General features: G+C 35.0%; 1 protein-coding gene across 7 annotated transcripts in view; it reads right to left on the bottom strand.

Moving 5' to 3' along the window:
- INPP4B (inositol polyphosphate-4-phosphatase type II B) overlaps positions 1-12,856 on the bottom strand; it is a 561,675-nt gene that overhangs the window by 284,204 nt on the left and 264,615 nt on the right. For all 7 annotated transcript variants that reach the window (XM_084884243.1, XM_084884241.1, XM_084884242.1 and 4 more), the window contains 2 exons: positions 6,670-6,887; positions 4,754-4,798 (listed from right to left, as the gene is read on the bottom strand). In XM_084884243.1, coding sequence (XP_084740369.1) covers positions 4,754-4,798; positions 6,670-6,760 — 136 coding nt within the window. In that variant the 5' untranslated portion in view covers positions 6,761-6,887. The remainder of the gene's footprint in view (positions 1-4,753; positions 4,799-6,669; positions 6,888-12,856) is intronic.

Raw genomic sequence — 12,856 nt, forward strand, 5'->3', positions numbered from 1 at the left:
GCAATTATCTCATAATGAAAATTAAAGTATTTAACTTATGTAAATTATTTAAAACAATGTTTGGTGAGTAAATAAGCTCTCAATAAAATGTTCCTTATTTTTAATGTTATTACCCTGCAGAGTTGTGGTGAGAAAAACATCGCTTCCTGTTTGTAAGGAGGTAAGCGATGTTGGAACAAAACTATTGTTTAGTGGAATGCAAGTTTTTCTAAGGAAATTATAATGCTCTAAGTATTAAGAACATGATAATAAATTTATAATAGACAACAAAATAGGGCCAGCCAAGGGCTTGTCTAATTCTTAGTAGTTGTTTCTCTTATCTCTTGAATATTTTCTAGCAGCTTGTATGAAGCAATATTTTTTTTATCAATACATTAAATATAAAAATATACCTTTGTGCTTGGTATTCCCTTTACCTGGCCCTGCATATCATGTAGAGGTGGAAAATACTGAAGAAGATGTACTAAAATCTTCCACTCTCCCTCTGGAGTTCTAAACAAGTCAGAGCTTTATGATCATTTATAGAACACAGACCCTCAGAAGTAGAAGTGTGGACATGGGAAAATCAGTAAGTTTGGCCTCCTAAGATTTTCTCTCTCAAAGAAACATATAAAACTATGACTGATTCATAAAGTATAAATGGACCTGACATATAGGTTAACAAAGGCACTAGCAAGCTATAAAAGCTGTGTCTGTAAATAGATGAGACTGGTGCTGCTTATCAACTCGGACATATTCTTATACATATTTTCAAATTCTGAAGACAGAAAACTGATCACATGATTGACATGACTTTGTTTCTAACTGGACCTCTATAATAACAAAAGCATAATATGCTAATAAGACCGGATATCCTTCCAAATGACCTTCTGGATGAGGCAAAGGTGGGTGGGGAGCTGCAGAGACAGGGGCTGCAGCAGCAGGGCCAAGGCAGTGGTGGCTACCATGGTGGCAGGGCCAAGCCCCTTGCACAAATTTCATACATCAGGGCCTCTAGTTTAGGGATAAAAAGGCTCTATATCCAAAATCCAAAATTACTATGCATAATCTAATATGCAATCCAGAGGAGAATAGAACACTTGGAATCAGTGTTTTCTTGGACAAAGCCTTAACAACTACAGAGGATAACCTCTCCTTACTAAAGCTACTCTAATATTTGAAGTAACCTACCTAAGGATATCTTGTCATTGACATGCTGTGATAAAACTGAATTTTAACCACTAAACGCATTAGCCTTATTGTTTTGAAATTATGACATATATGATGTCCATATAAAATATGAAACACATTCTTATAAGCTTTTTATTGACACTGGGATGAACTTAAATAATTCATAGAAATTTCTTTTATCTTATTGTCAATATTAGTCTTCTCTATACATTTTCAACATTAGATTCAAGTACCCAGATTTTAAGAAATGATCACTCTTCTTAAATGCCAGCTTTGTTGAAATGAAAACAATTTTATTAAGCTATAAACAAAATAAGCATTCTCCGGGGTTTTTAATTATTTCTCCCTTTGTGAACATAAAAATGGTTTCAATACACTCAAATGAAACAACGAAAGAAATGTGGAAGCAGATTTGCAGTTGTAAGAGTGAATTATTTAATTTAAAGGCAGCAACCATGAGATATACAGTTGACAAAAGACATGCGATACTCATTTTTTCAGTACATGCTTATTTTGTGATAGCAAGATATTTTTAGTCAATTAGCTTGCTCAATTGACTAAGCATCTCCTACCTCATTTAGCTGAATAAAGACATAGCAGAGGAACTTCAGCAAGATATAGTGATTTTATAGTGGCATACCAACAAGGCAGAAACAAATCCTCCATAGAAAATAACTTATTCAAGGCAATAGACACCTAACAAAATCAATGTAGCTGTTTTCTAAATGTAAAAACACAAAGCCATTGGAATTTCCAATTTATTTGAGTACTTTCGTAAAAACTCAAGAATCAAATATCAAAAATTTTTGAAAAATTAAGTGGAGCTGAAACCGGTTTGGCTCAGTGGATAGAGCGTCGCCTGAGGACTGAAAGGTCCTGGGTTCGATTCTGATCAAGAGCATGTACCTTGGTTGCGGGCACATCCCCAGTAGGGGGTGTGCAGGAGGCAGCAGATCGATGATTCTCTCTCTCTCATTGATGTTTCTAACTCTCTATCCCTCTCTCTTTCTCTCTGTAAAAAATCAATAAAATATATATTTAAAAAAAAGAAAGAAAAATTAAGTGGAAAAAGCTCCCTACCTTGTTTATCCTATTTTTTATAATATATTTTATTTTTATTTTAAGACACTATGATTTCTAATTAAATAAATATGTGCATTCTTCAATAATGATAAAAATATTTAAGAATTTATTACTCTCATTATTCCTTATGAATGAAGTTAACTACATAACAAGTGAAGTGTTGACAATTTGTGGAATTAAGAAAACAAAGAAAAAAGTGATAAGAATATACACTAAAACATATAGTATCCTTGAAAGAGTAGTTTAATTTTTTGTTTTTGTTTTTGTTTTTGTTTTTAAGAGATAAAAACATCAAGGATCTTAACATGCTAAGAGATGTAAAGATAAGTTTGGGGAATTTATCTTTCAAGATCAACAATTCAATCACCTGAAGACTCTAAATAACTTTCTTTTGTTTAATCATCAGGCATTTCTTGCCCTGTGATAAGATAAAATTATCTATTGTTAAGAAATCTAATGTACTTATTAAATAAACATAAAAAAGATATTTGATTTGTTTTTAATGGAAGGTCAATCATGAATCATTTCCTGCAGCTTCTCCTCTTTCAGATCTATGATCTAAAGCCAGAAATTTAAGTGACAACAGCATTGGTACTGAACTTGACTGGTATTTGAACAGGACAGATCACTTAAATTCAAATAGATGATAGGTACTTGGCCCAGACATGCTGTCTCTTGAAAGTTGGCCAACAGGTTTATCAAACTTCCTCTACCCCAACTGCTTCTGCCTCCTTCAGATTACCCCTGTTCTCCAGGATGCAAATAAGAAGGCTTATATCTGTGTTTTGAAATACACCAAATAATTCAAACAAATTTTTATTTTTCAGAAGTCCTATCAAAAAATGTAAAATAATTATTTTTTTCATTAAAAATAAAATATGGCTAGATGAAGGCTCAAGTAGTGAGAGTTACTATCAGTGAGTCAAGAGGTGCTATGCTTATTTTGCTTCTCAGCACCCTTTCTGAAAATGAATTGGTTTTATATCTGAAAACTCTAGGGGGGGGGTGGGAATGTATAACTTTGTTGATATTACCACAGATGTTTCTTGAATTTTCACATCTCTGTTTCTCAACATTTGAGAAAGAAAAAACCTAGAATCCTTAACTTACAGCACCTTTTAGCTACATATGTAATAAAAATGAAATGTTAAAAAATAAATTACACCAAAATCAGGAATACTGATAACAATAAATTCAGGTAAAGCTATGGAACAACAGGAACTATTACACATCACTGGGAATGCAAAATGGTACAGTCATTTTGGAAGAGAGTTTGACAATTTCTTACAAAACTTAAATATGTTCTTACCATTTGATCCACTAATTGAACTCCTTGGCATTTGCATAAAGAAGTTGAAAGTTATGTGTATACAGAAACTTGCACAAGATATTTACAGAACTTTTATTCATAGCTAACAAAACTGGGAAGAAATCAAGATGTCCTTCAGTAGGCAAATGGATAAATTGTGGTACCTCCAGAAAATAGAATATTATTCAGTGCAAAAAAGGAATGAGCTACCAAGCCATGAGAAGATGTAGAGAAAACTTAACAGCAATATAATTAAGTGAAAAAAGGCAATTTGAAAGAGCTATATACTTTATGATTCCAACTATCTGACCTTCTGAAAAAGGCAAAACTATGAAGACAATAAAAAGATTAGTTGTTGCCAGGGTTTAGGGGAGGGACAGATGAATAGGTAGAGCATAGAGGATTCTTAGGGCAGTGAAAATACTCTATATAATACTATAATAATGGAAAGCCATAGAATGTGCATGCCAAAAGAGAATCCTAATGCCACCTATGGACTTTGGGTAACGATGATGTGTCATGGTAGGTGCATCAACCATAACAAATGTACCACTCTGGCAAGGGATGTTGAAAATGAGGGAGGCTATGAATTTGTGGAGGTGGGAGTACACGAGAAATCCTTACACCTTATATTAAATTTTGCAGTGAACCTAAAAACATTCTAAAAATTAAGCCTATTAGAAAGACAAACAAACTATTAAAACAAAAAATTATAAATAGCTATTTTCTCAAAAAATTATACCACAAAATAAAAGCATCATCCCATTTTCAAGGTGGAATAATGAGGAGGTAGTTTTGGTGAGTGAGACTGAAAGGAGCATAAAGGAAAATAAAGAAAAACTCCACATTAGGTAGGCCAAAGGAGTAAATAAGTAGACATACCGATTTCCAGACATACAAAATCCAGTCACTGCATGAGAGTGAATTCTGGGCATCATATTTGTGGATGTCAGACTTGGTTGAAAGGCCCAGCTTTGTCATTACTAAACTCTATGTCCTTGGGGTAGTGAAGTGACCTAGTCCTCAGCTCAGATTCTTTGTGTAAAAATAGGGAAACTAGCATTTACCTTATAGAACATTGTTCAGAAAAGATTATAAAATGTATAAGGATATAAGCAATGTACCTACAACTTTCAAGCTTTATATACAAATTATTATATTTATTGATATAAATCAGATGAAGTTTCTTACCAAGGATGAATTCCAACTGTGGTTCATTTGGCGTCTTCTGAATACCTATAAATAATAGGTAAGAATTCAGATTAAAGATATTTAAGTCATTATCAACATTATCAAAAATATGTCATTTAATATTACTATGTTTCACCATGCCTGGAATATATTAAAATATTAGTTTTCAGAATAAATAAAGTCAGTTGATCAGATTTATAAGCAGTGGGTTCTCAGGGGAAGACATAATATTTGAAACAGAACTAGATATAATTAAAAATTTGAGCTATTTAGCTCCATAGCCATAAAGAATCTCAAATTTTGTAAGCTGTGACAAATATGAAACGTTTCCCACTGTGTCTGTTTCTTTTAAATGCATGGAGACAGATTGGAACTTTCAAAAAAGGACAACCTCTCCAAGGCACTCTTCCATAGAGTTTTCTTTCAAACCACTCCAACCTGCTATACACAGTGAATTACTAATTAAAAGGATATCTCTACTTAGGTTATGAAGGATATTATGCTGGTGGTTATACTGCCAGCTTACTGATAGCTCAAATCAACAGTCCATTAAATGCCTCTATTTCTCTTGCTGGAGTTTTTTACAAAACCTAATAACATGGCTCAATGATTTAAGACGCAGTAGAAGGGAAAGTAAGTCTGAGAAGAAAGTTAAGGAAACGGGAACATAATAATGATTAAAGGTGGGAAGACCAGGCTGTGATGAGTGAGAATGGCAGGCAGATGCCTGAAGACCACACACAGCACAGGGGCTTCCTAAACAAGAGTGGATGAGGCCTGGGATGCCATTTGTTAGCTCTCATGGTGGCCAAAGAGGCAAAACTAAGCTATGGACAAGTAAACCATTAGGCAGTAATGTAAGAATATTATGCAAATCCTTTTCTTCTTTATTTTTACTGGTGGATTCATCAGACACTATTTAAATTTAATAGCTTCTGGTCACTAATATGCTATTAGAACCACCTCTCCATATAAAAATCATCCATTTTGTTATTTATAGAGTTCACAGGCTTTGCATGGTAACCATTTTATTTTTCTTCCCGCTTTTATTTAACAATGCTATGGTTAACAATTTTAGACTTTCCAAGAGAGGCTAAAGTGACAATCATTATGTAGGCCTTTGTGCATTTTGAATAGTGTAGATTTTTTTAAAAGGTTATTAACAATTAACTCTGCTATAAGCTCTGACAACCCAATTTCTCAAAAAATGCATCCAACCAATACCATTTTCTAAGGATTATTTTTATAATGTAAATTAAGTGAGAGGTTAGGCATATGTTTGCCAGTGTTAATAACTGGGCAATAAGAACCATCTGAAAAGAAAAGAAAGAAAGGACACAATTCATGCTAAACAATAAAACCTGAATCCTAGAATTTTGAACATTGGAGAAAAACATATAATTCTTCCAAAGATTTTAATTATGGGAGTAGCACAAATCCTGATTGTAATGTTCAGATGTAAATCTTGCCCCAGTCTCCAAGCTTGCTCTCTCTTTGGGACTTGGTGCTCTCACATAGGGCAGTGACAGCCGTGCAACCATTTCACCCTAAAGCTTTCCACTTAGTCCTTGGTGTCAAAGAGAAAATGTCTATGTTCTGAAAAATAATTCCACATGAGATTATACAAATGATGAATAGAAGGGGTACTTAAGACGTATTAGTTAGTGTCTTAATGCACATTCAGCAACTTTGATTCTACCATTTGATATTTAACAGTTTCATGGACTCTCATCAATCTCATATATGATGATAAAAGGCAAGAAGCATTTCATAGAATCACAACAACAAAAGAAGCAGTGCAAAGGGAAAACATTTTGTTAACCTTAGGCCATTTGTTAGAACCCCAGTTTCTGTGTGGTTGGCCAACCCAATGCACATTGTCAGAGAGTTCCAAGAAGGAGCACACACATACTTACTTGTCAGGTGGAAGTCCCCACTCTCATTTGCCTGGGGTATGGGAAGGAAGTGCTGGCCTTCTTCCGACGTGCCTTCCTCTTTGATTTCCATGATCACCTTCACAGTTGCTTATTTTTTTAGTTTTCCAATGTTTCGTGTCCAAATGTCACTACCAATGTTTCCTGGTTTAGTACCGACGTATCTTCACACTAAAGACCTAATATCCCACTTTAAAATTCTGCATTGAGGAAACATCAACAGCAAAAATGTCAGTTACTCTAGAGTTCAATCTAAAGCTAAGAATTAAAGGTGGGTAGAGACTATAGCTACCTGCCTGCCTATACCACTTTTATATTCAAAACCAATCCACCCGGTTAATATATAATACGAAGAACTCTGGGTTAAATGGGCATTTTCCCTGCAATTATTTTATGGTCATATGAGGGAGTTCTAAATCCTGAAAGGTATATTTGTTCTCTTTTAGTTTATTTTGCAAAATAGCAGATAGCTACAGGGGATGCTAACTTAAATGTACCTAATTTACCAGCAAGGACAGATAGCATCTTGTCGAGGCGTTAAAATGTTTTGCCAAGATGAATATTACTTTCATTCTTTCCATTAGAAATGCCCTTTATACTCATCTCTCTAACCATCCTTGTTAGAACATTATTCATGAACACATAAAGATAATTTGGCATGACATTCTTCTTCCAAGATGAGCCAACAGGTTGTGCAGGGGAGTTTCCAACTCATCATTATCCACAGAGTCTGTTGCTGCTCTGCCTGATAAAGGTGTAATTGTTTAATGATCGAGGTAGAGGTTGAACAGAATGAATAATAATCCTTAAAAGCTAAAGCTCAAGGGGAAATGAAAGCAATAGCAAAGTGATGAAAATTAGCATGGGGAAAGGAACCTTTCCAAAAACTTACTACCCTGTTAATACAGCCAGCCACCACGTTTCAAATTCATTTTGATATCTAGCATCATATCCATGACCAAGAATTAAATAGGAAAAAAATCAATGTAGTTAAATCAAGTGACCAGCTGAATTAAAATGTATACAATCTTTAAATGTCTACCCAATGCTGCTTAATGAGATTGCAGCAATAGGGTTTGGGTTTGGAATACTGATTTACTCTCCAACTACACAAATCCACAGCCTTACTCTTTGTTGTTCTTAACAAAGCAACTTAATTTATAATTCAGCTCTAGTTTTTAAGATCATCTGGCAAAAATTAAATCCAGAAAGCATCTGGAATCTTTAGAAAAATAATACAATAAAGTTGCAAATAAAGACATAGTGGCTTCTAAAGATATAACTAGGAATACTTGCTGGGGCAAAGGGCCATTGTACCATATTCTGTCAATTTGAAAATTGTATTTTGAATTAATACAATGCTTTCTAATTTATTTTTACTATTTAAGTTTAATAGTCTTTCTGGAAAGGGCATGTAGTCACTGAACCACATTCTCTCCAGAACCTATGACAAATGGATGAGCATTAGTTGGGGTGATATCTGTGGAAGACTACTATGTATAGCACTTAGATACAGGAATTGGTTGACTTTACTATATTTCTTGACCAAAGATTCAACCCTCAATTCTAATCAGTCACCTTAAAAATTGAAAAGGAGACCTTAATAAGGTAATACAAATGAATCCTAACAAAATCTCAACTCTGCACACTAATGGTGAATAATAAGATAATGTAAACTCTATGTGTGGGAGTGGGTAATTTGGAGGTGAGTGGAGAGGATTAAAGTAAGATGCCTAAAAGGACTTGTTAATATGGTCCAGTTTTAAGCGTAATATAACCCATTCAAAGCTATTCACTACCTGAAAAATAACTTGAATTTTAGAGAGAATAGAGCCACACATACAAAACTGAAAGAAGAAATCAAATCCACAATGATATACATTTTCTCTCAGTAATGGAGAAGAAAGTAGACAGAAAAACAATTGAGGATATATAAGATTGAACAATACTGCCAACAACCTGGTCTAATTGACATTTTAACACAATTCATCCCACAACAATAAAATACTGATTTTTTTTCAAAATATACATGAAAAATTCATTAAGATTATATGTTGACTCTAAAATAAACCTTAACAAATTTAAAAAAAAACTAAAATAAAAACAAGCATATTTTCTGACCATAATAAAATTAAACTAGAAATCAAAAAAATATCTGGAAAATCCCCAAATATTTAAAAATTAAACAATACAGTTCTAAATAATTTTACATATTCAGAGATTATTCATAGGATATATACATATATGCACATATTTGAATCAGAATGAAATCACTGCCCTACATATTAAAAAATATCTGGAGGAAATTTTATATTAATGCTTATATTAGAAAAGATCTCAAATCAATGCTCTAAACTTTCACCATATAACTAGAAAAAGGGCAAATTAAACCTAAACAAGCAAAAAAAGAAAATAATGTGTGTGATAAGCATAACTGATAAAGATTTAGTCTCCAGAATATATTAAAAATGTTAGCAAAACAATCCAATGGAAAAAAGCCTATCAAAATATATAAACAGATAGTTCAAAAATATCAAACACAGATTGCCAAGAAACAATTTAAGAGAGCCTCAACTTCACTAGTTATCATGGAAATGCAAATTAAAACCAAATGAGATGTGATACAACATCAATAAGTAAAAATTTTGAAGTCTCAAAACTTCAAATATTGATGAGGATCTAGAAGAGCAATATAAACTTTTATGCGCTGTGGTGTTCCGACCACAATGGTAAATAATTTTGTAATATCAAGTAAAGTTGAACAGCAATTCCACTTCTAAGGTATATTCTAGGGAAATTCTTGCAAACACATACCAAAACATAGAACGAGGTTCACAGCAAATCAACTTCTAATAATAAAATATTGAAAACAGGCTAAATACTCAACAATAAGCAAGTAGATAAATATATTGCTGTCTATTCATTCTATATAAGATGAATTGTCATCTCACATAACAACATTGATCAACTTCACAAACCAAGCATAGAGAAAAAGAGGAGAAAGAGTGAGGAGGAGATGAAGGATGGGGTTGGGTGGGTATATGATGGTATTTATGGAAAGCTTTGAAACGTATAACATAATACTCTAATTTTATATTATGTAGGGTTTCAATTACAGAGAAATGCATGATAAATAGTGAAATCAGAAGAGTCATGTCTGGGAGGAGGGTTTCGGGAGATGTGATCAGGGAGGGGAACACAGGAGCCTTAAAACCAGGGCTATGACTCACATGGGGATTCACCTCTGTCTTCACTGCTCATTTTCCCTCCTGGGAAACGTCAGCATACTTGGGAGGCTATAACCACCATAGAATAATTATATTCAAAGTTTTGCAACTAAGCCTTATTCTCAGGAACAGGGACCTACCCTTATTTTATATCATTCAAAAACAACGGCAAAATAAAAACAAAGGTTTTGGGAAAAGGTTCCCTTTGAGAAAAATGGACATAAATTGACAAATTTGATATTTTTACCTGAAAAAAAAACAACAATAATTGGCCATTTTTTAGAGGTCAAGGCCCTCCTGGCTTCTTGTGAGGCCAGGCAGAGGGTAGCTCCCGTCAGAGCAATAGATTAGCATTCAAGAGCAACATTTCTGCCCAGGAAAACCAATTGCATCAGAGACAATTGAATTGTCCAGGCCTTCAGTATGGTTTTGCTACCAATATTAAATTCAGTGAGGATCTGCTTTGTCACAGAAGAAAAAAGATGAGAGTCGCCAGGGCTCCAATTTTATCAAAAGTCCAGCTACTGGGGCTCAGTTCTGAACCAGCTGGCAATGTTGTTCTCAGCTTTTTCCCGAGGAAGCAGCCGTGACATGAAACAGAACAGAAGACCCGGGGATTTAGCAAGACCAAACAGCAACAGTCTTTTAAGGCTTTGCCACTTAAAATATGGTCCCTGGGCCTGCAGTGTCTGCATTCCCTGGAAGCGTGTTAGAAATGCAGACCCGTTGGGCCAGACCCAGATCCGCAGAATTGGAATCTGCATTGTAGCATAGGTAATTCCTGTGCACATTCAAGCTTGAGAGGCACAACTTTGAGGCATAGAGGACCACAAATTCCAGATTTGTAAACTAGGAGAGGAGAAGAGGGAGTTCCAGCAGATTGAATTAAAAAAAAAAAAAAAAAAAAAAAAAAAGTCAACATGGACTAAGGGCCATGTCACTTAGCCAGACTTTCTAGAAGGATGGGCAGGGGCTTTCATAGATCCTGGCCTGGACTTGTTTCCCCAACCACTGACTCACTTCCAACCTCCACCGCTCCTTTCTTCCCAGGATCTCCTAATCTCTGTATCTGCCTAGGATCCCTGAGACCTACCTATTCTCTCACTACCCAGCCTCTCGGTGATGGACTCTTGCCAGTGACCAGTCTTAACCTGGCCTAGATTCCTTCCCCACTCTTACTTCATTTTTTTTTTTTTCTCTCTCCAGCCTCAGCTCTGCTGCCTGACTCTTGGCAGTCTACTTAGCTCTTGGCAGGTTAGACCCAGGTACCTCCGGGGCTAAACAGAGCCCAGTCATGGCATGCTACACTTTGAAAAGTGTGGGAGCTTGGCAAGGACACTTGTATGGCAGCTTACAATGAGAACTGGTGATTTAATGTCCATCCATGCAAGAGCATCATCCAGAAATTTGCGGAAAATGTCTGGACTGTGGGTTTTAGGGCACAAAGCAGTTCAAACTACTGTGACACAATGAAATAGGGAGAAGGGGATGGGATGGAGACAAGAAAAACAATTCAATAAAATATAATTGACAGCACCATTCACTTCCCTTTGCTCCCTACAAATACCAACTCAAAGGGGCTCTGCTGATACCCATCCAGTCTCCACAAAGTTCTCTCCACCACCATTTCTGAAATTCATCGTAGCCAAAGTTTCTAAGGACTTATATGCCTTTCTGAGTGCACATTGTGTGCCATTCTCTTTGTCATCACTCTATATGCATTAAATTAATATTCATAACAAATTTAAGATCTTAGCTCCAGCCTTACCAATGAAAAACTGAAGGTTAAGAAGTAATTTGTTTCAGGACTTATGTGTAATTACAGAACCATGGATGTGAACTTGTCTGATTTCAGAGCATTCTCTCTGTCCTTTTTACCATGTCATTTAATTTTGCCCTACCAAAATTTATAAACTTTTATTATCCCTTAATAAATAAATTAGGGCAATGGTCAGAGAGAAAGAAAGGAGGTCTAGGAGACATTTATTTATGCTTTCATTTATGTTACTTTCTTTCTTAAAATAAAAACCTCTGGAAAACCTAGTCTGTCAATATAGCATTTAATGCCTAAGTGCTAGAACCAGGGAAGAGAAAACCAGGTCATGATAGATGTTTTATAATTCCATTTATATTGTTATTTCTGGTGGAGACATGCTCATCCCTTGTTCTTTTACTTGGTCCAGATATGAATATATTTTCAGTGGATAACCAGCATGAAAAAAAAATCAAGTATAAAAATTCTAAATAATTGAAATTTGAAAATAGAAACTAATGATTGAATGCATCCAATTCTCCAGGTCCAGCATTCTGGTTATTTAACAAAGGAAAAATGTTTTCTTCCTTTGCTTCTTTGAATCTAGGGCTCCCTTTTGGAGATCAGTAAAGTAATAACCTCAAATTGTGATGAATATTAAATGATCATTGAAACTAGCAAAATCATTGTGTTCAAAAGGACAGAACACAACGCAGCAATGGAGAGAGCTCCGTTCAGCATGCAGAGGGACTATGCCTTTGGTTCATTATAAATTAGAGAGCAGTCTGTTGCTCAACTGTTTCAAATTAGGATAAGAACAATGTTGGTGTTCTTATATAAAAAGTAAAATCGAGTCTGTTTTGATCCCTGTGACAAGGCAACCCATAATCCTGAAAACTCAGAGGGCCCTGCCTCAACACCGCATCACATCTGAGCCAGAATTTACATTGTTTCCCACGGTGACCTAATGTCCTGAGGTGGGGGCGCCTGGACCAACTTTGGAAATACAGCTATCTGATGTGTGAGCAAATATTCTGTGTTAGTCATAAAGATGAAAGCATCCTGAAGAATTACAAAGCGAGGATGGGAAGCTTGCTTGATTTGATCTCAGGCATCCCTTTGCAATAGTTTGGTTACAAATGTCTACCTTTAAAATACTAGGATAATATATTTCAAGAGAATACAGCAT

This window comes from Pipistrellus hanaki (genome assembly GCF_964339955.1).
Source record: "Pipistrellus hanaki genome assembly, chromosome: 5".
Classification (NCBI taxonomy): Eukaryota; Metazoa; Chordata; class Mammalia; order Chiroptera; family Vespertilionidae; genus Pipistrellus; species Pipistrellus hanaki.